We start from the raw sequence: 26624 nt of genomic DNA, 5'->3' as shown, positions 1-26624 counted from the left end.
GAAGTCCACAAGTCTTAAAGCTGTCAAGTTTGAACACTCCTGGGTTTTTATTTCTAAAGGGTTAGGGGTGCAAGGGTCTTGTAACTTGACAGCTTTAAGACTTGCGTGCTTCAAATGCCAGAGTTTCTGAGCCAACATTTTGGTTGCTAAGCAAGAGCGTTGTTAAGTGAGTTTCACCACATTTTACAAGTTGGCCACGCCTACCCAGTCACATGGCTGGCAAGTCACTCCCACTTGGTCACATGGCTGGCAATCCACTCCCACAAAGCAGGCCACACTTACAAAAGAGGTTCTAAACAAATTTGAAACCCACCACTGGGCAGCTTCTACCTCCCATTGTGAAAACCAGCCCTTCATGTAGCTGGTGGAGCAAACTATCACTGTGAGCCATAAAATGGAGGAAAGACAGTCCATGATTTGCTACCACAACAGAGTCTGCCTATCACGCTTGTAATTTGCGGCCGTTGTAAAGAGGGTCAGTCATGTGAAAAAACTTTATTCTACTATCATTTGTGCGGTGGCCGTTAAGTGAACATTGGGCACAGTTTTGCCAAAATTGGAAGTAAAATGTCATCTTTGGCTTGGGCAAAACCAACATAAAATAGGGTCACGTGACTGCAGGGTGCTGCAAAGAGCCGTAAATGAGACCTGGTTGCCAAGCAACCAAGGTTGCCAAGGAACCGAGGCTCTGTCATGTGACTGGGGGGGGTAACCATCAGAACTTTCAATCCCGGTTTTAAGTACCCCCAAGATGGGTCCATTGGATCTTCAAAGGGTTACTTGGAGACAGGTCATAAGTCGGGCACTAACCGTACAGGTAGTCCTCGATTTACGACCAATTGAGCCTAAAATTTCTGTTGCTAAGCAGGAAAGCTATTAAGTTAGTTTTGCCCCATTTTACAAACTTTCTTGCCACGGTTGTTAAGTGAACCACAGGAGTTGTTAAGTTAGTGACACGGTTGTTAAGTGAATCTGACTCCTCCATTGATTTTGCTTGTCAGAAGGTCATAAAAGGGGATCACATGACCCTGGGACACTATAATCGTCATAAATACATGCCAATTCCAAGCATTTGAATTTTTTTAAATATTTTTTTTTATTTTTCGAATAACAACAAACAAAATCATCCTCCATTACAAATTGTAAAAAGTGAGTCAGTTGGTTACGAAGAGTTTTTGTGTAACTCTTCCACACTCATCAACTCTGATTCATATCAAATTATCTATTTTACATCACATATACATAGATGTATTGTTATCATCATACCTCATCCTTCATATGACTACAGTTGTTTTAACGTCCCTTTAAAACAAACATTCCAAAATTTAAAACAAAACCACATAGTGGCATTCCCTTATCTACTTTCAATATCATCCAACCACATTATACCTTTATAACACATTCAAAATAAACATTAATTATGTTCAATAACAACATTTTTAAACCTCTTTTCTTAATCATTGTTTACAATTTATTTCCAATTTTCCCTTTTACCCTGTCAATACAAATTATTACATTATTATCATTATCAGTCATTTATTTAACAATAGTTTGACTATATTTAACTTACTTTCCCCCCTTTTTTCACCATTTAAAAATTTATACCAAATTTCCTCTCATCAAACCAATACAAATGTATACGTTGTTATCACTATCAATTATTTACCTACCTTTATCATTATCACAACATTTTTAACATAATGCTCTAATTTTAACTAAATTTAACTAATGTTTTCTTATTAATTTTCATATCTCAACCTGTGTCTTTCCAGTAATAGTGAAGTCCTATTTCTTTTGCCATTTGTGGAATTGGTCTTCTGGTTATTCATCAACTTTGGACTTCGCAACTTGTTGCTTATTACATATCTTGTAAAATCTCGAAACCCTCCATCAGCTTCCTTAATCAGCATTTGAATTTTTGTTCATGTGACCATGGGGATGCTGCAACGGTTGTGTGAAAAATAGTCATAAGTCACTTTTTAGTGCTGTTGCGACTTCAAACAGTCACTAAATGAATGGTTGTAACTCAAGGACTGCTGGTACCGATAGTTGCTTGGACACAGCAGGTTATGTGAATGCAGCAATTATGGTTTTTAAAGCCAAGTTAAGCATGTTGTCTTGATATGATATTTGCATCAATTCCTCACACTTAAAATTATAATAATATGGAATGGAATGGAATGGAATGGAATGGAATAGAATAGAATAGAATAGAATAGAATAGAATAGAATAGAATAGAATAGAATAGAATAGACAGAGTTGGAAGGGATCTTGCAGGTCATCTAGTCCAACCCCCTGCCCAAGCAGGAGACCCTACACTATTTCTGAACAAATTTCCCTTCTTTAAATCTAAGGTAAACAAAGTATACTTATGTAAAAAGGTGGATTAAGAATGATAGAACGGGATGATCTATGAAGATACTCCCACCCTCGGAAAATAGCTAGTTTTTATAATTGAGGAAATGGGCTTGTCTAGATGTCAAAAAGTTTGTGTATTTAGAATTGGGCGTTATGTGATTCAGGAAGCACTGCCCTTGCTCTGAATTGAAGTTCTTTATCTTTAGATAAAGTTTCCATGTCAGGAAAAAAAAAAATTGGCACCAAAACCAATGCTCCTTAAGCTAAGCAAAAAAGGAAGGATAAAAACTTGAAAGCTAAATAACAGAATTCCGTTTCTACCTTCAAAATAATTCACGGATTAGTTTAAAAAGTTTATCTTTTTAAATTAATTTCACTGTCCCACATATTCCCTATAATTGGTTCTGCTGAATACAAATATTTTAGAGAATGCATAATTATTGATTTTGGCATCTTATTTACTGTCATAATGACTCATTATTTTGGCATAATGATGTCTTATGCAGCTTACTTCCTTAGCATGACTATTTATATGGAATACTTGAAACAGAACTGGTCTCTGCTCAAAATAATACACATGTAGTTATGTGTAATTCTACAACATTAACTGCATGAAATGCTTAATTATGAAATTAAGCTTATTTTGAGAGAACATTTGAAGCTTTTCGGTAATGAGCAACTCAGCTTTGGAAATCCAGATAGCAACATTTCTGTGAATTTTTCTTTAATTTAATATAGGATTGGGAACATTATTTATCAAATTTAGAGAGATGTAACATCTCACTCACAGAATGACTCTGGGGTACAGTTCTAAAAATTTCCCGTTTCTGATTCCCATGTCATAATCTGTCACATTTCAAAGGCTCAAAAATTCAAACTGCAATGAAAAGGCACACAGAGAGATACAAGAAGTCCTTGAGTTACAACCATTCCTTTCGTGACTGTTGGAAGTTGTTCGGTGTTGGAAGAACTGAAAAAAGGGACTTATGACCATTTTTCACACTTAACATTGCAGCCTCCCCTTGGTCATGTGAGCAGAATTCGGATGCTAGGCAACTGGCATGTATTTATGACGGTTGTGGTTTCCCGGGGTTATGTGATCATTTTTTATGATCTCCTTACCAGCAAAGTCAATGGGAAAGCCAAATTCACTTAACAACCATATTACTAACTTGAGAAATGTTGTGATTCATTTAACAACTGTGGTTAAAAAAGGTCATAAAATGAGGCACAACTCAACTCACCTGACTAGCCAAGTTAAGCATGTTGTCTAGATATGACACTTGCATCAATTCCTCACACTTAAAATTATAATAATATAGGATGGGATGGGATGGGATAGGATAGGTTCAGTGGCGGGATTCAAATAGTTTAACAATCAGTTCTCTGTCCTAATGACGAGCTGGGTAGGTGTGGCTCAGTGGTCATGTGGCTGGGTGGGCATGGCCAACTCAACATCAATCAGGTAGATGGACGCTTCCCCTTAGCTGTTACAATGCAATGAGGCTTAACTGGAGAAGCAGTGTCTGTAATCATGGCAATAAAGATTAGGCTAGAAACAACGCCAGAATGTTTCCTTCCTGCCTTCCTTACAGGATTAGCCCTGTAAAGTGGGAAAAAACAAAATGAGATTTCTTCCAACAACTGGTTCTCTGAACTGCTTAGAAAATTAACAACCGGTTCTCCCGAATAGGTGCGAACTGGTTGAATCCCACCAATGGATAGGATAGAACATAATAGAGTGAATATTTAGAATAAGTTCTAAATTCTGACTCAGGTGATTTCTGTAAAATCCACGAAGTAGAGAAATATGCTCGCCAGACTAACTAAGAGAGGAAGTTGATGAAACTTTAAAAAAAAAATTTTTTCTGGTTCCCTCACCTCAAATCTCTTTTCCTTCAGCTCCAAGTTCACCAACAAATGACAAGATCCAAACCATCGCCACACCCACCTCAACTCCCGAAGGTCCACTGAAGAACCTACAAGTGACCGAACTCTCTCCAAACCAGCTCCGTGTGACATGGACAGCTCCACCCAATTTCTTCCATAGGTTTTTCCTCTACTATAGGGATCCCAAATCTGGGGCACCTCCCAAAAAAATCAGCATTCCAGGGACAGAGAGAAGTGTCGACTTAACGGATTTGCGCCCTGGGACAGAGTATGAAATAGAGTTGCAGGGAGAGAGACCTGGCGGAAGCTACAGCGCCCCCTTCTCAACAAAAATAATTACAGGTACCCTCACTATATTCTTTGAATTTGTCAAGTTCTAACTGGCATCTTGATTTTTGTTCTATTCCAGATGTCCTTTTTCCAGCAAAGAAGATGATAGAGCAGTGATGGAAAACCTTTTTCGGGTGCCAAAAGCACATGCACGCATGCTATCGTGCTCACTCATGTGCCCACCCCTATAATGTCCCCTGCGCCATGCCCCTTGCGCATGCACATGTCACCACCATCACCCTCGCTTCCCCGCACATGCACGCACAGATTTCTTGGAGCCAGAAGTGGGAATCCTCCAGAGGGCGAAAAATGGTTGAAAATCAAGCCCAAAAATTAGCTGGCCAGCACGCGCATGCACGCTGGAGCTGACAGGGCAACGTCTCGCGTGCCCTCAGAAATGGCTCCGGCTGCCATAGGTTTGCCATCACAGACTTACGTATAAGGTCCCTTCCAACTCTGTTAATCTGCAAGATTCATACACGCAGTCCAGTGATAGGATTCAAATAATTTAACAACCGGTTCTCTGCCTTAATGATTTCTTCCAACAACCAGTTCACCAAACTGCTCAGAAAGTTAACAACCGGTTCTCCCGAAGTGGTGCGAACTGGCTGAATCCCACCACTGACGCAGTCGTATTTTCTCCCATCATCTGTGCTTTCCTCTTCTTCCAAGAAATTCCTAACCATCATCTTCTCTTTCCATTTTTTTTTTAATCAGAAGTAGAACCAGAAAAGCCCAGGCCAGGAGATTTCTCTCTCGTAGAAGTCACAGACACTTCAGTTCACCTTTCTTGGGGTGCCCCTACTGGGCCTTTTGACTCCTTTGTGATCCAATATAAAGATGCTGAGGGGAAGCCCAAGATGCTTAAAATGGACAAGAACTCTCGAGAAGCCACGATTTCCAACTTGGTGCCTTCCCGAAAATACAAATTCAACCTTTATGTTCTCCTGGGCCGTAAGCCCTTTGGGCCCGTGTCCTTGGAAGTCGTCCCAGGTAAGCAATGGCTTCTAGTTGTCATGAACTGCTGCTGTTCTGACCGAGGCTTTCCAAGAACAGGAAGCAAATTCCTTGTCCCTACAAAAACTCCTTTTATTAATTTGCTGTGAATTATGCTCATTCACAGCGGGCAAAGTCTTTCAAAGGAGGATTTATGGTCACAGACCTTATCTGGCTTGGAGAGCTGACATGCTGATATCTGCAAAACGTGGCAAGGAGTCTTGGAGAGTCACAAACCAATTAAGGGAACTAATTTTCTCCTGCAAACTCCCTTCTCCTTTCACTCCTCTTTTATTTCCTCTGGGAGGGCCATTCATCGTCCACGGTGGCCTTACTCCGAAGTCGACCCCTTTTCCTTAGCTGTTCCCTTCGTCTGGCAACTCTCTGCATGCGCACACTGGGAACAGGCTCCAGCTGTTTGTCTGCCTCACTGATGTCTGACTCTGATCAGCTGATAACTGGCATATAGTTCTGGCCCCCTCTCTGCCTCGAACACAGAGCCCACATCAGAGCCTTCCCCAGACTCCAGGACTGGCCCATGTTCCTCCCCAACCTCCTGTAAAATCCACGAAGTAGAGAAATATGCTCGCCAGACTAACTAAGGGAGGAAGTTGATGAAACTTTTTTTTTTTTTAAGAAAAGAATTTCTGGTTCCCTCACCTCAAATCTCTTTTCCTTCAGTTCCAAGTTCACCAACAAATGACAAGATCCAAACCATCGCCACACCCACCTCAACTCCCGAAGCTCCATTGAAGAACCTACAAATGACCAAACTCTCTCCAAACCAGCTCCGTGTGACATGGACAGCTCCACCCAATTTCTTCCATAGGTTCTTCCTCTACTATAGGGATCCCAAATCTGGGGCACCTCCCAAAAAAATCAGCATTCCAGGGACAGAGAGAAGTGTCGACTTAACGGATTTGCACCCTGGGACAGAGTATGAAATAGAGTTGCAGGGAGAGAGACCTGGCGGAAGCTACAGCGCCCCCTTCTCAACAAAAATAATTACAGGTACCCTCACCTCTTTGAATTTGTCAAGTTCTAACTGGCATCTTGATTTTTGTTCTATTCCAGATGTCCTTTTTCCAGCAAAGAAGATGATAGAGCAGTGATGGAAAACCTTTTTTGGGTGCCAAAAGCACAGGCACGCGCGCTATCGTGCTCACTCACGTGCCCACCCCCATAATTTAATGCCCCCGCGCCATGCCCCTTGCATATGCACACGTGACCACCACCACCCACACTTCCCCGCACATGCGCGCACAGCTTTCACGGGAGCTTTTTGGTAATGAGCAACCCAGCTTCGGAAATCCAGATGCCAACATTTTTGTGAATTTTTCTTTCATTTAAAATAGGATTTAGAACATTATTTATCAAATTTAGAGAGATGAAACATCTCACTCACAGAGTCATTCTGGGCTACAGTTCTAGAAATTTCCCATTTCTGATTCCAATGTAATAATCTGTCACATTTCAAAGGCTCAAAAATTCAAACTGCAATGAAAAGGCACACAGAGAGATACAAGAAGTCCTTGAGTTACAACACGAAGTAGAGAAATATGCTCACCAGACTAACTAAGAGAGGAAGTTGATGAAACTTTAAAAAAAAAAAAGAATTTCTGGTTCCCTCACCTCAAATCTCTTCTCCTTCAGCTCCAAGTTCACCAACAAATGACAAGATCCAAACCATCGCCACACCCACCTCAACTCCCGAAGGTCCACTGAAGAACCTACAAGTGACCGAACTCTCTCCAAACCAGCTCCGTGTGACATGGACAGCTCCACCCAATTTCTTCCATAAGTTCTTCCTCTACTATAGGGATCCCAAATCTGGGGCACCTCCCAAAAAAATCAGCATTCCAGGGACAGAGAGAAGTGTCGACTTAACGGATTTGCACCCTGGGGCAGAGTATGAAATAGAGTTGCATGGAGAGAGACCTGGCGGAAGCTACAGCGCCCCCTTCTCAACAAAAATAATTACAGGTACCCTCACTATATTCTTTGAATTAGTCAAGTTCTAACTGGCATCTTGATTTTTGTTCTAATCCAGATGTCCTTTTTCCAGCAAAGTAGATGATAGAGCAGTGATGGAAAAACTTTTTCGGGTGCCAAAAGCACAGGCACGCGCGCTATCGTGCTCACTCACGTGCCCACCCCCATAATTTAATGCCCCTGTGCCATGCCCCTTGCGCATGCACACGTGACCACCACCACTCTCGCTTCCCTGCACATGCATGCACAGCTTTCTTGGGAGCTTTTTGGTAATGAGCAACTCAGCTTCGGAAATCCAGATATCAACATTTTTGTGAATTTTTCTTTCATTTAAAATAGGATTTGGAACATGTTTGGAATGTTTGGAATGTTTATTATAATTTATAGGCCGCCCTTTTCCCTGAGGGGACTCAGGGCGGCTTACAAAGCACGGGGAGGGGGGTACAAAGACAAAAAAAACATAAGACAATACATAATATTAAAAATAGAGCACAACATTCATTCATCATTCGGGAGGGGACAAACTAAGATTTTTATCCCCAGGCCTGACGGGATAGCCAGATCTTAAGGGCCGTGCGGAAGGCCTGGGCGGTGGTGAGGGTGCAGATCTCCACGGGGAGATTGTTCCATAGCGTCGGAGCTGCGACTGAGAAGGCTCTCCTCCGCGTAGTCGCCAGTCGGCACTGACTGGCGGATGGAATTCGGAGGAGGCCTACCCTGTGCGATCTGATGGGACGCAGGGAGGTAATTGGCAGAAGGCGGTCTCTCAAATAGCCAGATCCACTACCATGGAGCGCTTTGTGGGTGGTAAGTAGGACCTTGAAGTGCACCCGGAGATCAACAGGTAGCCAGCGCAGCTCACGGAGGATCGGTGTTATGTGGGCGAACCGTGGTGCGCCCACGATCACTCGCACGGCCGCATTCTGGACTAGCTGAAGTCGCCGGATGCTCTTCAAGGGCAGCCCCATGTAGAGCACATTGCAGTATTCCAGCCTAGAGATCACAAGGGCTCGAGTGACTGTTGTGAGGGCCTCCCGGTTCAGGTAGGGCCGCAACTGGCACATCAGGCGAACCTGGGCAAATGCCCCCCTGGTCACAGCTGACAAATGATGGTCAAAACTCAGCTGTGGGTCCAGGAGGACTCCCAAGTTGCGGACCCTGTCTGAAGGGTATAAATTTTGTCCCCCCAGCCTGATTGATGGAAGATTAGCCGAATTATTGGGAGGAAAACACAACAGCCACTCGGTCTTTTCCGGGTTGAGCACCAGTTTGTTAGCTCTCATCCAGTCTTTAACAGCCTCAAGGCCCCGGTTCATCACTTCCACCGCTTCATTGAGTTGGCACGGGGCGGACAGATACAACTGTGTATCGTCCGCATATTGATGGTATTTTATCCCGTGCCTCCGAATGATCTCGCCCAGCGGTTTCATGCATATGTTAAATAGTAGGGGGGATAAGACCGAGCCCTGTGGCACCCCATAAGTAAGGGGCCTCGGGGACAATCTCTGCCCCCCCACCAACACCGACTGCGACCTGTCCAAAAGGTAGGAGGAGAACCACTGCAAAACAGTGCCGCCCACCCCCCACCTCCCATTATTTATCAAATTTAGAGAGATGAAACATCTCACTCACAGAGTCATTCTGGGGTACAGTTCTAGAAATTTCCCATTTCTGATTCCAATGTCATAATCTGTCACATTTCAAAGGCTCAAAAATTCAAACTGCAATGAAAAGGCACACAGAGAGATACAAGAAGCCCTTGAGAAGCCCTGGAGTTACTACTATCCACAAAGTAGAGAAATATGCTCGCCATACTAACTAAGGGAGGAAGTTGATGAAACTTAAAAAAAAAAAAAGAATTTCTGGTTCCCTCACCTCAAATCTCTTTTCCTTCAGCTCCAAGTTCACCAACAAATGACAAGATCCAAACCATCACCACACCCACCTCAACTCCCGAAGGTCCACTGAAGAACCTACAAGTGACCAAACTCTCTCCAAACCAGCTCCGTGTGACATGGACAGCTCCGCCCAATTTCTTCCATAAGTTTTTCCTCTACTATAGGGATCCCAAATCTGGGGCACCTCCGAAAAAAATCAGCATTCCAGGGACAGAGAGAAGTGTCGACTTAACGGATTTGCACCCTGGGGCAGAGTATGAAATAGAGTTGCATGGAGAGAGACCTGGCGGAAGCTACAGCGCCCCCTTCTCAACAAAAATAATTACAGGTACCCTCACTATATTCTTTGAATATGTCAAGTTCTAACTGGCATCTTGATTTTTGTTCTAATCCAGATGTCCTTTTTCCAGCAAAGAAGATGATAGAGCAGTGATGGAAAACCTTTTTCGGGTGCCAAAAGCACAGGCACACGCACTATCGTGCTCACTCACGTGCCCACCCCCATAATTTAATGCCCCTGTGCCATGTCCGTTGCACATGCACACGTGACCACCACCACCCTACTTCCCTGCACATTCGTGCACAGCTTTCTTGGGAGCCTTTCGATAATGAGCAACTCAGCTTCAGAAATCCAGATGCCAACATTTTTGTGAATTTTTCTTTCATTTAATATAGGATTGGGAACATTATTTATCAAATTTAGAGAGATGAAACATCTCACTCACAGAGTCATTCTGGGGTACAGTTCTAGAAATTTCCCGTTTCTGATTCCAATATAATAATCTGTCACATTTCAAAGGCTCAAAAATTCAAACTGCAATGAAAAGGCACATAGAGAGATACAAGAAACCCTTGAGTTACTACCATCCACGAAGTAGAGAAATATGCTCGCCAGACTAACTAAAGGAGGAAATTGATGAAACTTTAAAAAAAAGAATTTCTGGTTCCCTCACCTCAATTCTCTTTTCCTTCAGCTCCAAGTTCACCAACAAATGACAAGATCCAAACCATCGCCACACTCACCTCAACTCCTGAAGCTCCATTGAAGAACCTACAAGTGACTGAACTCTCTCCAAACCAGCTCCGTGTGACATGGACAGCTCCACCCAATTTCTTCCATAGGTTTTTCCTCTACTATAGGGATCCCAAATCTGGGGCACCTCCCAAAAAAATCAGCATTCCGGGGACAGAGAGAAGTGTCGATTTAACGGATTTGCACCCTGGGACGGAGTATGAAATGGAGTTGCACGGAGAGAGACCTGGTGGAAGCTACAGCGCCCCCTTCTCAACAAAAATAATTACAGGTACCTTCCCTATATTCCTTGAATTTGTCAAGTTCTAACTGGGCATCTTGATTTTTGTTCTATTCCAGATGTCTTTTTTTCCAGCAAAGAAGATGATAGAATGTACATATATTTTTGATGTGATGAAGGACATTGGCTGACCCACTGACCATAGTGTTTCATCTCTGTCCTGATGCACTCTGTGTCATTGCTCATGATTCTGACTCCCACTTAGAACATAGAACAGTGATGACAAACTGTCCGAATCTGCTTCTAGCTCTGCTGGATGCTGGCAGGCCACAACAGGTGGACAAAGCCAAATCAACTAGAGAAGTGTCAATCAATCAATCAATCAGTCAGTCAGTCAGTCAATCAATCAGAATAGAGCTGGAAGGGACCTTGGAAGTCTTCTAGTCCAGCCCCCTGTTCAAGCAGGAGACCCATTTCAGATAGGTGGCTGTTCAGTCTTTTCTTAAAAACCCTGAGAGTTTTTAAGTATTTCTCAACCTTAGCAACTTTAAGATGTGTGGATTTCAATTCCCAACGTTCAGATATGGGTAGTCCAGTGGTGGGATTCAGCCAGTTCGCATCTATTTGGGAGAACCGGTTGTTAATTTTCTAAGCAGTTCGGAGAACTGGTTGTTGGAAGAAATCTCCTTTTGGTCCCCGTTCCCCCCCCCCCACATTACAGGGCTAATCCTGTAAGGAAGGGCAGGAAGGAAACATTCTGGTGTTGCTTCTAGCCTAATATTTATTGCCCTGCTTACAGAAACTGGCTCTCCGGTTAAGCCTTATTACATTGCAACAGCTAAGGCAATGCACCCATCGACGTAAGTGACGTTGAGTTGAACACGCCCACCCAGTCACATGACCACCAAGTCCTGCCTACTCAACTGGTCATTAGGGCACAGAACCGGTTGTTAAATTATTTGAATCCCAGCACTGGGGTAGTCCTTTCTTATCAACTGCCTTGTTTAGCAACTGTTCAAAATAGCAAGAGTCTTTTTAAAATATATATATATATATATATAGCTTTGCAATCAGTTTTGAGAGTTGAAGTTCACCAATCTAAAGTCGCCAAGACTGAGAAACCCTGAAATATTGTAACTGAAATGGGTTTCCAAAGAAATCAAGTTGCTTTATTTGCAGGATTCAGACTGTGGATAATATTGCTGAAGTAGTCCAAACAAAACACCTGTCAGCGTTCCAAGTATCATGTAGAATTAAATCAGAGTCCAAGGCAAAATGATCCTTAAAGTTCCAATTTAATAAATCAGACATCTTAGCACATCTGTGGAATCCCAATTCTGGAAGTTACATCGGATTCCCATCCAGTTGAAAATTCATGATCTTGTCCCCACACCCACAAATCCATCACATGGTTCAATCTTCTTCTTCCACGCTGGCATCTCCACCCAGCTGCTTCCGGTCAGGTGCAGAGGTGCAGAGACAAAATATGACCTTGGGCTTCTAGAAAAGAATGACAACAACACATTCTACCATTCTACTCCTTTCTATTTCCCCCTCCCAACTACTACACTAATGAAACAGCATAACGAAATAAGAGAGAGTGTGGCAGGCCAAAGATCCTAAAAGGGATATAACTGCAGGACTGACAACACCTTCATACAAGACAGACAGCCATCATGCTTCAGAACATCATTAAGCAGGTGTGGGATTCAGCTGGTTCGGGTTGGTTCGGGCCAACCAGTAGCTCCGACAATCAGGCCTTTTTCTGATCTAACAGCCTTGTCTTTCTTTCAGCATTGCTCACTTATTTATATTTTTGTTGTTAGCGATTTGCCAAATGTATACTTCCTCCCTCTCCAAGCATTCTGGAAAGTTTGTACCTGTTGTTATTATTATGAGAGTCAGGCAGCTCACGTTTAATAAATTGTGGCTATTGTTCTAAGCAACATCTTCTATTAAGATGATATTCATTGTTTTCCTTTCTTTTTTTTTCTTTTTTCTTTTGTCACAGAATCTGATAGCACAGGAAAAGCTCCTCCTATTTTTAAAGACATTTCTGCCACTGTGACCAGCAATTCTGCCCACTTGTCCTGGACAATCTCCTCTGGGAACTTTGAATCCTTTTTAATCCAATACAAGGATGCTGAGGGAAGACTCCAAGAGCTTTTCACTGAGGGAGATTCCCATGAAATCACTATCCCCAATCTGGCTCCTTCCCACAGATATACAATAGATCTCTATGGCATCTCCAGCCAGGGACGTCTGGGTCCTGCCTCTATAACTTTCATCACAGGTCAGTGGAATGGTTAAAAGGGAGCCACAGAATTTCCCTGCAACATGTGTGACTTTCCTTCCCTACCCAGTCGCACGTGACCTGACAAATGCGTGCCGACAAAACCGCCGCGACAAAACGGCGACATTGAAAGCACGCCCACTAAAGCGCGCTGACAAAACCGCACTCACAAAAGCACAATTAGGGTTTTTAGGTTAGGGTTGGGATTAGGGTTAGGGTTATGGTTAGGGTTGTTAACGTTGTTACCGTTGTTTTCGTGCTGTTTTCGATGGCGCGCTTTTGTCGCCGCGCATTTGTCGCCACGCTTTAGTGGGCGCGCTTTCAATGTTGCCGTTTTGTCGCGGCGGTTTTGTCGGCGTGCCTTTGTCGGTGAACCCAGTTGCATTATCCCAAAGATAATGCTTGATTTCAGCTCTCTCAGAACCAGCCTCCATGTGATAGTGTCTATTTGCATCTTGATCAAAATCGAAAGAGTCAACCCTGCAGATCGAGTTGGTGACGAATGGCAAAAGGGAAACGTTGTGAGAGATGCATCTGAAAAAGAAGAAATGTTTCCAAGAGGTGGATGCAAAAATGGATGTTTATGTGGAGGAAAAAGACAGACTGGGAAATAAATACCCATTCTAAAAGTCTGCACTATGATGTGTGCATTAAAATGTGCTTTTTTCGTGACATTCTTTGTTCACAGGATGTATAAAAGTTATATAATTTAGGAAAAATTGCCCTTGCGAATGGATATCGATTTTTATCACTTGTTATCCATTTATAGGGACATAGTGGCTCAGTGGTTAAGGCGCTGAGCTTGTCGACCAGAAAGGTCGGCAGTTTGGTGGTTCAAATCCCTAGTGCCGTGTAATAGAGTGGGCAGTTCAAATGTAAAAATGCAAGTAGAAAAAATAAGAACCACCTCTGGTAGGAAAGCAACCTGAGTCTCTTTGAGAGTGGGCGACATACAAATTAAATCAATCAATCAATCAATCAATCAACAGCATTCCATGCGCCTTCGGCTTTTAGTCATGCTGGCCACCTGACCACGGAGATGTTTTTGGACAGCGCTGGCTCTTCAGCTTTGAAATGGAGATGAGTACCGCCCCCTAGAGTCAGGAACAGTTAGCACATATGCGCAAGGGGAACCTTTACCTTTATCTTTACCTTATGTATTTATATTTGTTTATTCGATTTCTATAGCCACACATCTCAATCAATGACTCTGGGCAGCTTAGGATTCCAAAAATATAAAACAATATCAAAACATCCAAAATAAATAGATACAGCAGCTAAGATCCTTGGCCAGTTAATAATAAAATCAGGAAACAAGGCCGTTAACATATTTAGAGCCCTCAGCTTGGGAATACAGCCAGCCAAATATAATCCATTGAAGAAACAGCTCACGAATATATTGCTTTATTACTGTAAAGTAAATAATAAAAGGAATGAAATTTATACAGATCCGCACACAGCTAAACCTAGGACTGCAAACTTAAAAACATAACCGGTGTCTTGAAAGATGGACAGGGTGCTGGAGGTCTGAAAGACGGTGGATCTCTTTTATTTCCACAGGATCAGAGGAGGATGTGTCCGTCCACAAAACTGTCCTCAGGGATCTGGCCGTATCAGAGGTGACCAGCAACTCTGCCCATCTTACATGGAGCGTCCCTTCAGGCCGATTCGATTCCTTTTCGCTCCAGTATCAAGACTCAGAAGGCAACGATCAAGAGTTGCATGTGGACGGCGATTCCCGCAAAGTCATCATTCCCAATTTGGTTCCCTCCCAAAGATACAGATTCAACCTCTACGGCATTTTGGGGACACAGCGCCTTGGGCCTCTCTTTGCAGATGCTGTGACAGGTTAGCAACACCATGATAGCCTGGCGGCTATCTTTCTGTCATTAAAAGCTCCTCTTCCTTCTCTTTTAATATATTAAAAAAATAGGAAAGCATTTCCTAATGTTTTCTTGTAGTCTTGAAGCACATATTCACTTTGTACACAAGAGAAATCAGTGAAAGTTAAACTATTAATAGAACCAGTGGTGGGATTTCTTTTACTACCGGTTCTGTGGGCGTGGCTTGGCGGGTGTGGTGTGGCTTGATGGGAGTGGCTTGGTGGGCGTGGCAGGGGAAGGAGACTTGTAAAATCTCCATTCCCACCCGACTCCAGGGGAAGGTTACTGCAAAATCCCCATTCCCTCCCAATCAGATGGGGACTCGGGAAGGGGTGGGTTGCTGCTGGCATTACTGCCTGTTTGGCGCGCAAAAAAAGTTGCAAATGGGCTCTGCACGCATGCACATTTGAAACGAAAAAGATCTGTGCATGTGCAAAACATTAGAAAAGGAAAAAAAAAACATTTCTGCAGTGATAATTGTTCTGCGCATGCACAGGACCGAAATTCAAGATGGTGGCATCGTAGAAGAACCAGTTCAGGGGCGTGGCAGGCCTGGGTCACTGTCGGTTCCAGAGACCCAAGCCGCCAAGTTACTACCTGTTCTGGACTTGGGGGGAGAGGAACATAGAATAGATGGGGGTGGGACAGTGGTGAGTTGCAGGTAGTACGCCCCAGTACAGGCGTACCAGTGCCTGCCTGGAGTACCGGGTACCATTCTGTTTTAAAACTGTTTATTTCATTTTCATTTTCATTTTATACAATCACTTATATACTGTGCATTTTAAAAAAAAGGAAAATCAATGAACACAACTCATCTTCCACCATAGAAAACCAACATAGCACTTCAATCCCCCATACACCCTTTCTTCTCCCCCTCCAACTTTCATTTCTCCCCTCCAACATTCCCCTCTTCTACTTCCCTTCCCCCTCAAACATTCCTTTCTCCCCTTCCCTCCATCTCACCCTCCTTACATTCCCCTCTCACTCCCTCTTTACTTCTCCCTCTTCTTTCCCTCTACTCCTCACTTTGGTGTATCTCTACAATTCATTAATCTATTCAGTTTATATTAACTGTTACAGTGCTCCGGAATGCCCACCCACCCACCCGTCGTCCTTACCTGTATTTGAACTCTTTGGTGCTTCTGCACACACATAGGGCCCGTATGGCGCCTGCGCAACGCTCCGCCAAGCAGCTGGAGTGTGGCAGAGGCTCGCGGATGTGTCGCTGGAGGGTAGGATGCATGCGCTCACTGCACACATTCATGTGGTGGACACCGTGCCATGTTGCACCATATCGGTTGCACCGGGATCTGGAACCCACCTCTGGGACAGGACCAATCAGAGGTGGTATTTACTGGTTCTCCAAACTACCCAAAATTTCTGCTACCAGTTCTCCAAAACTGGTCAGGGCCTGCTGAATGCCACCTCTGAATAGAACTATTATAAACAGGCAAAACGTCCAGATTTATTTCCTGTATTTTTTTTGGAAAGATTTTTTTTGGAAAGCAACTTACAAGGGAAAGCCGTCCTAGTGAGAAATGGTGCTGACAACAACTCCTTTTTTTATTCTCTGTCCCTTAATAGCTGCAGTTCAGAAGCCAAAAAAGGAGAAACCAGATGAGACCATAGACATTAAGCCCAGCCTGGGGGAGTTCTCAGTCCTGGATGTCACAAGCGATACTGCCCGTCTTTCTTGGACTGTCCCCACTGGGGCCTTTGACTCCTTCCTGATCCAGTACAAGGATGCAGATGGCCAACCCCAAGCATTGCCCATCGAAGGAGGCTCCCGTGAAGTCACCATAACCAACCTGGCTCCGTCTCGCAGATACAAGTTCAATCTCTATGGAGTCTCCGGGCGCAAGCGATCCAGCTCGCTCTCCACCCATGCCACCACAGGTCAGCTTCAGGATCTGGAACTTTTCAAATACTTTAACTTCATAATAACTTTCTTGGTTTCCTTAAGAAGCAGCAATTCTACTGAACGTTGCAGCTTATGAGTTGCATATCCAACATCAAGGCTATTATAACTAATAAAGGAGAATATTCGTAGCTCAGGGTTGAAATGAGGGGGTCCTTGGGGCTCTCTGAGCACGATTGTTTTCTTCCAGACGTTTCATTACCCTAACTAGGTAACATCATCAGTGCTAGTAAGGAGTTCTGTTTGTTGTCGGTTTATATTCTGGTGTCTTGCCTGTCTCTGTGTGTGGGGGCAGTCTTTTTCTTTTTTTAAGATTTTTATTAACAAACATGTCAAATACACACACACAAAAATTAGACGTACACCACATTTATACAATAGATTGTGATCAGGAACTTCCTGTTTTTTATATTAGCAATCATCAATCGATATCGCTCACCTTATATTATTTCCCCTTCTATTGTATTTCATTTAGATTTCACCATTCTTAACCCTCTTATTTTACTCATAACTATTATTTTGAGTGTTGTTATATTCTTTCATTGATTTTTGTTTCTTTCCTCCATCCACCTATACCATTTATCCCATATCTGGTAGAATTCTGATTCTTCCTTTCTCTGGATTTCTTTAGTTAGTTTATCCATTTCAGCACAGTCCATAATCTTTCTTATTATTTCATCTTCATTTGGGATTAATTTGTTTTTCCATTTCTGGGCAAAAGCAATCCTTGCCACCATAATTATATGTAACATTAAATACTGAATTTCTTTTTTTATATTTCACAGTCATTATTCCTAATTAAAAAAACTTCAGGTTTCCATTCTATTTTAACCTCTGTTATTGCCTCCAGCCAATTTTTGATCCTTTTCCCAAAAAAATTTGTCTCCTCACAGGTCCACCATAAAAGATAATATGTTCCGTGTATTGATTCGCATTTCCAGCATTTTGGGGTGGGGGCAGTCTTAGTGATTCTTCGGTTGGGGTGTTTCCTGATGGCTCTTTGATAGTAGTTTCTGGATTACTTACTTGATTGTTGGACTGAAGTTTAACCTTGGAGTTAAGCAAGGCTAATCTGAGTGCTGATCTGAGTACTGGTGGCAAGGTGCTGGAGTCCTTTTCTTTTTTTGGACTGGTTAATTTTCTCCTCTGTATAATCTATAGATGTTGTTAATGTCTATGTGTCTATTCATGGCAATCCGTCAGGCTTTTCGAAATTTCCTGGCATTTTTGAAGTTGGCCTGGTCTAGAATGGTCACAGTTTCCCAGCTGAAACTATGATTAAATCTGCCTATATGTTGTGAACTTTTTATAACTCTTATAACTAAGTCCTTTTTTTTATTTCTCTCCTTTAGCCCACATTAGAGTCTCAGTGGAGCCAATTCCTGTCCAACCCAGTCTAGGAGATTTCTCAGTCCTTGATGTCACGAGTGATTCTGTCCGACTCCATTGGACTGTCCCCACTGGGAACTTTGATTCCTTCCTGATCCAGTACAAGGATGCAGAGGGACAACCCCAAGCATTGCCTGTGGAGGGAGACTCCCGTGAAGTCACAGTGACCAACCTGGCTCCTTCTCGTAGATACAAATTCAACCTCTATGGAGTCTCTGGACACAAGCGCTCCGGGCCCCTTTCCACTGATGCCACAACAGGTCAGCTTCAAGGATTGTGAGATTTTCATACATTGTACCGTCAGATCAGCATGATTGTTTTCCTTATTAAACAGTGTTATTGCTGCAGTAGTTGCCTAACACTTCAATATCTTGTTTCATGCTACCTCTTGCAAGTTGGAGCATTTGTTAATATTGTGCTGGGTTTTTGTTCTTTTGCCTGGCCCCTTTTGGAATATTTCTTCCCATTTTTCAACTGCTCTTTATCCACCTGGTGGGCACAAAACTAATTCAAGTATTAGGGAGCAATATACAGTATATCAGGTATTTTTTGAAGCAGGTCAAGAGAGAATACTGCTGACAGGATGGTAGCCAGTACATAAGTCTCAATAATTCTCATTTTTTAAAGTCTTGATAGAGTCCAAGACCGGGGATGAAACCAGTTACAATAGGATCATTCTGAACATAAAGAAAACACGTGTCATATTATCAACTTCTTGATATTATCTCAAAAGTAACAATAATTGAACAACATCAAATTATACAGAAATATTTCTTACACACAGTACTTAGAAGTATTTTTTACTACCACAAAGATTATTATAACCTTTTTTCTTCTATTTCTTTCTTTTTACACCCCAATTCCAAATATTGAGATTGCAGTTCCTATCCAATCCAGCCTGGGGACTTCTCAGTCCTTGATGCCACAAGTGATTTGGTCCATCTCTACTGAACCATCCACACTGGGAGCTTTGACTCCTTTGTGGTCCAGTACAAAGATGCAAATGGCCAATCCCAAGCCCTGTCTGTAGAGGGAGACCCCAAGGAAATCATTGTAACCAATCTGGCTCCTTCTCACAAGTTCAACCTCTATGGAGACTCTAGACAAAAAACACTCTGACCCCACCCTTGCCTCTACTTATGCCACCACAAGTCAGCTTCAGGAGTCATTGTATTTTTCAGCCCTTGTAACTTCACACACGGTGGCTCAGTGGCTAAGATGCTGAGCTTATCGGTCAGAAAGCTCAGCTGTTCGGCGGTTCGAATCCCTAGCGCCGAATGGAGTGAGCTCCCATCACTTGTCCCAGCTTCTGCCAACCTAGCAGTTCTAAAAATGCAAGTAGAAAAATAGGGACCACCTTTGGTGGGAAGATAACAGCGTTCTGTGCACCTTCGGCATTTAGTCATGCCGGCCACATGATCATGGAGACGTCTTTGGACAGTGTTGGCTCTTCGGCTTTGAAACGGAGATGAACACTGCCCCCTAGAGTCAGGAACGACTAGCACATATGTGCGAGGGGAACTTTACCTTTAACTTTGTGTTAACATTTCTAGTTTCTTTAAAGTAGCGTGGTTATTGAATGTTTCAACTCCAAGGTTATATCGCCAACAGTCAGACATTCTAACCAAGCTTTTCTTCCATATTCCTCTTTAAACTCAAACCACAGAGCCCGGGAAACCAGCTTCTTTCCAACCCCACCTGGGAGAACTGTCAGTGCTTGATGCCACAAGCAATTCTGTCCGACTCCATTGGACTGTTTCTACCGGGAGCTTTGACTCCTTCCTGATCCAGTACAAGGATGCTGATGGCCAGCCCCAAGCCCTGCCTGTGGAGGGAGACTCCCGTGAAGTCACTCTGACCAACCTAGTTCCTTCGCGCAGATACAAATTCAATCTCTATGGAGTCTCAGGGCGCAAACGCTCCAACCCTATCTCTACTTTTGCCACGACAGGTCAGTTTCAGGAAATTCTATGCATGGGAGATTTTAAAACCATATTAGTATTATAGATTTCCTTCACATATAGCATATTTGCTATTTTTCCAAGTATTGGTGTTATCGTTCCAAATATCATCCAGAATTAAATCAGAGTTCAAGGCATAGCTTTCCACAAAGTTCCAATTTAATAAGAAAGACATGTTGGTACAAACTGTGGAAACCCAAATCTGAAACCTTCCTGGGTTTCCACCCAGTTGAAAGTTCAAAACCTTGCCCCCACACCTACAAGTCCATCACATGGTCCAATTTTCCTCTGCCACGCTGGCATTTCCACCCATCTAATTCTGGTCAGGTGCAGAGACAAAATATGACGTTGGGCTGGGCGCAAATGCTCCAGTCCCCTCTTCACCAATGCCAGCACAGGCCAGCTTCAGTATTTAGCATGGCTGAGCACTTTTCAGATATTATACTTACAAATTAACATTTTTAATTTCCTTAACAAGTTAACTTTGTACAGATTGTCTATGGAGATTCTCAGTCATCCAGGTCATGGTTGTCCCAAATGTTACCCTTTTACTGATTGTTGCAGCTCTTGGGTTGCATCTCCAGGATCAGGGATATTATAACTGAGCCTTTTCCTTCTTTCCATGTTTTAGTTCCCTTGGTAGAGGAATCAGTCCCTATCCAACCAAGCCTAGGAGACTTCACAGTCCTTGATGTCACAAGTGATTCTGTCCATCTCCACTGGGTTGTCCCCACCGGGAGCTTTGATTCCTTCCTCATCCAGTACAAGGATGCAGATGGCCAACTCCAAGCATTGCCTGTGGAGGGAGACTCCCGTGAAGTCACTGTGTCCAACCTGACTCCTTCACACAGATACAAGTTCAACCTCTATGGAATCTCTGGGCGGAAGCGTTCCAGCCCTCTCTCCATCGATGCCACCACAGGTCAGGATTTAGCATGACTGGGGACTCTTAACATGTTATTCTTCCATATTAATGTTCTTGGTTTTGATCATTAGCAACCTTTTTATTGGCTATTCCAGCTTTTCATGGCGTCTCCAAGATCAGTGAAATTATAAATAAGCATTTCCTTTCCTTTCCGTGTTTTAGCCCACCTTACAATCACAGAAGATCCAATTCCTGTGCAACCCAGCCTTAGAGAGTTCTCAGTCCTTGATGTCACAAGTGATTCTGTCCATCTCCATTGGGCTGTCCCCACCGGGAGCTTTGATTCCTTCCTCATCCAGTACAAGGATGCAGATGGCCAACCTCAAGCATTGTCTGTGGAGGGAGACTCCCGTGAAGTCACTGTGTCCAACCTGGTTCCTTCACGCAGATACAAGTTCAACCTCTATGGAATTACTGGGCGCAAACGCTCCAGCCCACTCTCCACCGATGCCACCACAGGTCAGCTTCAGGATTTAGCATGACTGGGGACTCTTAACATGTTATTCTTCCATATTAATGTTCTTGGTTTTGAACATTAGCAACCTATTTATTTATTTATTTATTTATTTATTTATTTATTTATTTATTTATTTATTTAAAACTTTTATATGCCGCCCAATCCCAAAGGACTCCAGGAGGCTTACAAACAAAATATAAAAAACATTAAAAAAATACAGTTTAAAACAACAATCATCCATCAAATTCATTCTAGTCGGGGCCGGACCTCAATAGTGAGGTCAACAGCCCCAGGCCTGCCGGAACAGCCAAGTTTTTACGGCTTTCCTGAAGGCCATCAGAGTGGGTATGATCTGGATTTCTGGGGGGAGCTGGTTCCAAAGAGTCGGAGCAGCCACTGAGAAGGCTCTCCTCCAAGGGCCCGCCAGCCAACATTGTATGGCCGACGGCACCCGAAGGAGGCCCAATCTATGGGATCTTACTGGTCACTGGGAGATATGCGTCAGCAGGCGGTCTCGAAGGTATCCTGGCCCTAAGCCATGTAGGGCTTTAAAGGTGATAACCAACACCTTGAATTGAGTCCGGAGACCAATAGGCAGCCAGTACAGCTCACGGAGGATAAGTGTAACGTGGGTGTACCTCGGTGCACCATCACCCACGCAGCTGCATTCTGAACTAACTGCAGTCTCCGAACGCTTTTCAAGGGTAGCCCCATGTAGAGCATGTTACAATAATCCAGCCTCGAGGTGACAAGGGCATGAGTGACCGTTAGAAGCGCATCCCGATCCAAATAGGGCCACAATTGGTGCACTAGGCAAACTTGGGCAAAAGCCCCCCTGGTTACAGCCGACAGATGATGTTCCAATTTCAGCTGCGAATCCAGGAGGGCTCGCAGTTTGGGAGTCCTCTCTGAGGGGCGTAAATTTTCTCCCCCCAGGGTTAAGGATGGACTGTCCAAACAGTCCTTTGGGGGCAACATCCAAAGCCACTCAGTCTTATCGGGATTGAGCACAGGTTTGTTCGCCCCCATCCAGACCCTAACAGCCTCCAGACATCGGCACATTATGTCCACTGCTTCACTGAGATGGCAAGGGGCAGAAAGATATAATTGAGCATCATCAGCATATTGGTGATACTTTACCCCATGCTGTCGCATGATCTTACCCAGCGGCTTCATTTAGATGTTAAATAGAAGGGGTGACAGGACCGAACCCTGCGGCACACCACACTCGAGGGGCCTAGGGGTCGACCTCTGCCCCCCAACCAACACCGGCTGCGACCTGTCAGAGAGGTAAGAGGAGAACCACCGTAATATGGTGCCTCTCACTCCCACCTCCCCCAAGCGTCACAGAAGGATACCATGGTTGATGGTATCGAAAGCCGCTGAGAGGTCAAGAAGCACCAGGATAGAGGAATGTCCTCTATCCCTAGCCCGCCAGAGATCATCAGTCAGGGCGACCAAAGCAGTTTCCATGGTGTATCCGGGCCTGAAACCAGACTGACAGGACTCTAGATAATCCGTTTATTTCAAGGTCCGTCGGAGTTGAAGCGCCACCACCTTCTCAACAACCTTCCCTAAAAAAGGAAGGTTGGAGATGGGACAATAGTTTTTCAAAACAGCTGGGTCCAGGGAAGACTTCTTGAGGAGGGGGTCTCACCACTGCTTCCTTTAATGGTTGCGGGAAAAACCCCTCCTGCAAAGATGCATTGATAATCGTCTGGAGCCAGCCTTGTGTCACCTCTCTGCTGGTCGAAACCAGCCAGGAGGGGCACGGGTCTAATAAACAGGTGGGGGCACTCACCGCTCCCATGGCCTTGTCCACTTCCTCTGGGGTGATAAATTCAAACTCATCCCCAAAAATCTGATTAAGACTAGCCCTCAGCATCTCGACTGGCATTGCCCAAACGGAGTCCAGGTCTGTCCGAACCTGAGTGATTTTATCCGGCAGAAACAAACTCCTCAGCTCTTCCCTGCAAGGGTTCCCACACTTCCTCACCTTTCAGGAGGGAGCGGGTCACCCTAAACAGGGCGGCTGGGTGAGATTCCGCGGACGCAATAAGAGCGGAAAAATGCGCACATTTTGCCGCCCGTATCACCACTAGATAAGTTCTAATAAAGGCTCTTAGTAGTGACCGATCAGACTCAGAGTTACTAGCCCTCCAACGTCGCTCTAGGCGTCTCTTTTGGCGCTTCATCTCCCAGAGTTTCTCGGTAAACCAAGGTGCCCTCCTGGAGCCGCTGCCGCTGAGAGGCCTCAAAGGCGCAATCCAATCCAATGCTCCAGCCACCACACTATTCCAGGCAGCGACAAAAGCCTCGGCCAGATTGCGGACAAGGGAGTCAGGTATCTCTCCAAGCTCCATCTGAAACCCCTCAGGGTCCATCAGGCACCTGGGGCGGAACCACTTAGTCGGCTCTTTTTATTGGCTATTCCAACTTTTCATGGTGTCTCCATGATCACTGAAATTATAAATAAGCATTTCCTTCCCTTTCTGTGTTTTAGCCCATCTTACAATCATAGAAGACCCAATTCCTGTGCAACCCAGCCTTAGAGAGTTCTCAGTCCTTGATGTCACAAGTAATTCTGTCCATCTCCACTGGGTTGTCCCCACCGGGAACTTTGATTCCTTCCTCATCCAGTACAAGGATACAGATGGCCAACTCCAAGCATTGCCTGTGGAGGGAGACTCCCGTGAAGTCACAGTGACCAACCTGACTCCTTCACACAGATACAAGTTCAATCTCTATGGAATTACTGGGCGCAAACGCTCCAGCCCTCTCTCCACAGATGCCACCACAGGTCAGCTTCAGGATTTAGCATGACTGGGGACTCTTAACATGTTATTCTTCCATATTAATGTTCTTGGTTTTGATCATTAGCAACCTTTTTATTGGCTATTCCAGCTTTTCATGGTGTCTCCATGATCACTGAAATTACAAATAAGCATTTCCTTTCCTTTCTGTGTTTTAGCCCACCTTACAATCATAGAAGATGCAATTCCTGTCCAACCCAGTCTAGGAGATTTCTCAGTCCTTGATGTCACAACTGATTCTGTCCATCTCTATTGGACTGTCTCCACTGGGAGTTTTGACTCCTTCCTGGTCCAGTACAAGGATGCAGATGGCCAACCCCAAGCGTTGCCTGTGGAGGGAGACTCCCGTGAAGTCACTGTGACCAACCTGACTCCTTCACGCAGATACAAGTTCAACCTCTATGGAATTTCTGGGCGCAAACGCTCCAGCCCTCTCTCCACGGATGCCACCACAGGTCAGCTTCAGATGACATTCTACCTGGGGAAACTTTAAGATAAATTGTATTAACATTCCTGATTTCCTTAACAAATGCCTTAGTTGCTGAACATTAGAACTGCTGGATTGCATCTACAACATGGGTGTAATTTCACTTAAAGCTTTCCTTTTCTTCCCCCACCCTCCATATTACAGTGTTAAAGGAGGCTATTGGTGTCCAACCCAACCTAGGAGAACTGTCAGTCCTGGATGTCACAAACGATTCTGTTCGTCTCCATTGGACCGTCCTGACTGGGAGCTTTGATTCCTTCCTAGTCCAGTACAAGGATGCAGATGGCCAACCCCAAGCGTTGCCTGTGGAGGGAGACTCCAATGAAGTCACTGTGACCAACCTGGTTCCTTCACGCAGATACAAGTTCAACCTCTATGGAATCTCTGGGCGCAAACGCTCCAGGCCCCTCTCCACTGATGCCACCACAGGTCAGCTTCAGGATACAGTGTGATTGGGGGTTCTTCAGATGTTCACTCTTCCATATTAACATTCTTGACTTCTCTTGACTGAGTGACACTTTCAAGACCAACGAAATTATAAATAAATGTTTTTTTAAATCTTTTTCCTTGTTTTACCCCATCTTATCCATTCAGAGGAGACCATTTCTATCCAACCCAGCCTGGGGGAGTTCTCAATCCTGGATGTCACAAGCAATTCTGTCCATCTCTACTGGACCGTCCCCACAGGAAACTTTGACTCCTTCCTCGTTCAGTACAAGGATGCAGATGGCCAACCCCAAGCCCTGCCTGTGGAGGGAGAATTCAATGAAGTCATAGTGACCAACCTGGTTCCTTCGCGTAGATACAAGTTCAACCTTTATGGAATCTCTGAGGGAAAACGCTCCAGCCCCCTCTCCACCGATGCCACCACAGGTCAGCTTCAGTATTTAGCACAGCTGAGCACTTTTCAGATATTATTCTTACAAATTAACATTCTTGATTTCCTTAACAAGTTAACTTTGTACAATTGTCTATGGAGATTCTCAGTCATCCAGGTCTTGGTTGTCCCAAATGTTACCCTTTTACTGATTGTTGCTGCTCTTGGGTTGCATCTCCAGGATCAGGGACATTATAACTGACTGTTTTCTTTCTTTCCCCGTTTTAGTTCCCTTGGTAGAGGAATCAGTTCCTATTCAACCCAGCCTGGGGGAGTTCTTGGTCCTGGATGTCACAAGTAATTCTGCCCGTCTCCATTGGACTGTCTCCACCGGGAGCTTTGACTCCTTCCTGATCCAGTACAAGGATGCAGATGGCCAACCCCAAGCGTTGCCTGTGGAGGGAGACTCCAATGAAGTCACTGTGACCAACCTGGTTCCTTCTCGCAAATACAAGTTCAACCTCTATGGAATCTCTGGGCGTAAACGCTCCAGGCCCCTCTCCACCGATGCCACCACAGGTCAGTTTCAGGATACAGTGTGACTGGGGGTTCTTCAGATGTTCACTCTTCCATATTAACATTCTTGACTTCCTTAACAAAAATCTTTTTTACCGATTGTTCCAGTTCTTGAGTGACCCTTTCAAGACCAACGAAATTATAACAAAATGTTTTTCTCCCCCTTTTCCTTGTTTTACCCAACCTTATCCATTCAGAGGAGACCATTTCTATCCAACCCAGCCTGGGGGAGTTCTCGGTCCTGGATGTCACAAGCAATTCTGTCCATCTCTACTGGACCGTCCCCACAGGAAACTTCGACTCCTTCCTCATTCAGTACAAGGATGCAGATGGCCAACCCCAAGCCCTGCCTGTGGAGGGAGACTTCAATGAAGTCATAGTGACCAA

The 26624-nt window shown here is 44.2% G+C and overlaps 2 protein-coding genes across 2 annotated transcripts in view; both read left to right on the top strand.

Annotated features, from left to right (window-relative positions):
• Window positions 1-26624, top strand: part of TNXB (tenascin XB) — a 129603-nt gene that overhangs the window by 47580 nt on the left and 55399 nt on the right. Inside the window, exons 8-16 of the mRNA XM_087708098.1 lie at window positions 6257-6586; window positions 7229-7558; window positions 9464-9793; window positions 10440-10769; window positions 12730-13011; window positions 14572-14859; window positions 16479-16790; window positions 18165-18461; window positions 24516-24812. Coding sequence (XP_087564224.1) covers window positions 6257-6586; window positions 7229-7558; window positions 9464-9793; window positions 10440-10769; window positions 12730-13011; window positions 14572-14859; window positions 16479-16790; window positions 18165-18461; window positions 24516-24812 — 2796 coding nt within the window. The remainder of the gene's footprint in view (window positions 1-6256; window positions 6587-7228; window positions 7559-9463; window positions 9794-10439; window positions 10770-12729; window positions 13012-14571; window positions 14860-16478; window positions 16791-18164; window positions 18462-24515; window positions 24813-26624) is intronic.
• LOC148047655 (tenascin-X-like) lies at window positions 19864-24367 on the top strand (the record flags this gene model as incomplete). Its single annotated transcript, XM_087711140.1, has 4 exons — window positions 19864-20152; window positions 20794-21084; window positions 21250-21546; window positions 24048-24367. Coding segments are annotated over 4 exons (1197 nt in total), but the record flags the coding sequence as incomplete, so codon positions are not given.

The sequence above is a fragment of the Thamnophis sirtalis genome, unplaced genomic scaffold (genome assembly GCF_051295495.1).
Source record: "Thamnophis sirtalis isolate CommonGarterSnake01/CBP01778 unplaced genomic scaffold, rThaSir2_p1.2 scaffold_3, whole genome shotgun sequence".
NCBI classification, from domain to species: domain Eukaryota; kingdom Metazoa; phylum Chordata; class Lepidosauria; order Squamata; family Natricidae; genus Thamnophis; species Thamnophis sirtalis.
This window is presented reverse-complemented; position numbering and strand designations above follow the sequence as displayed.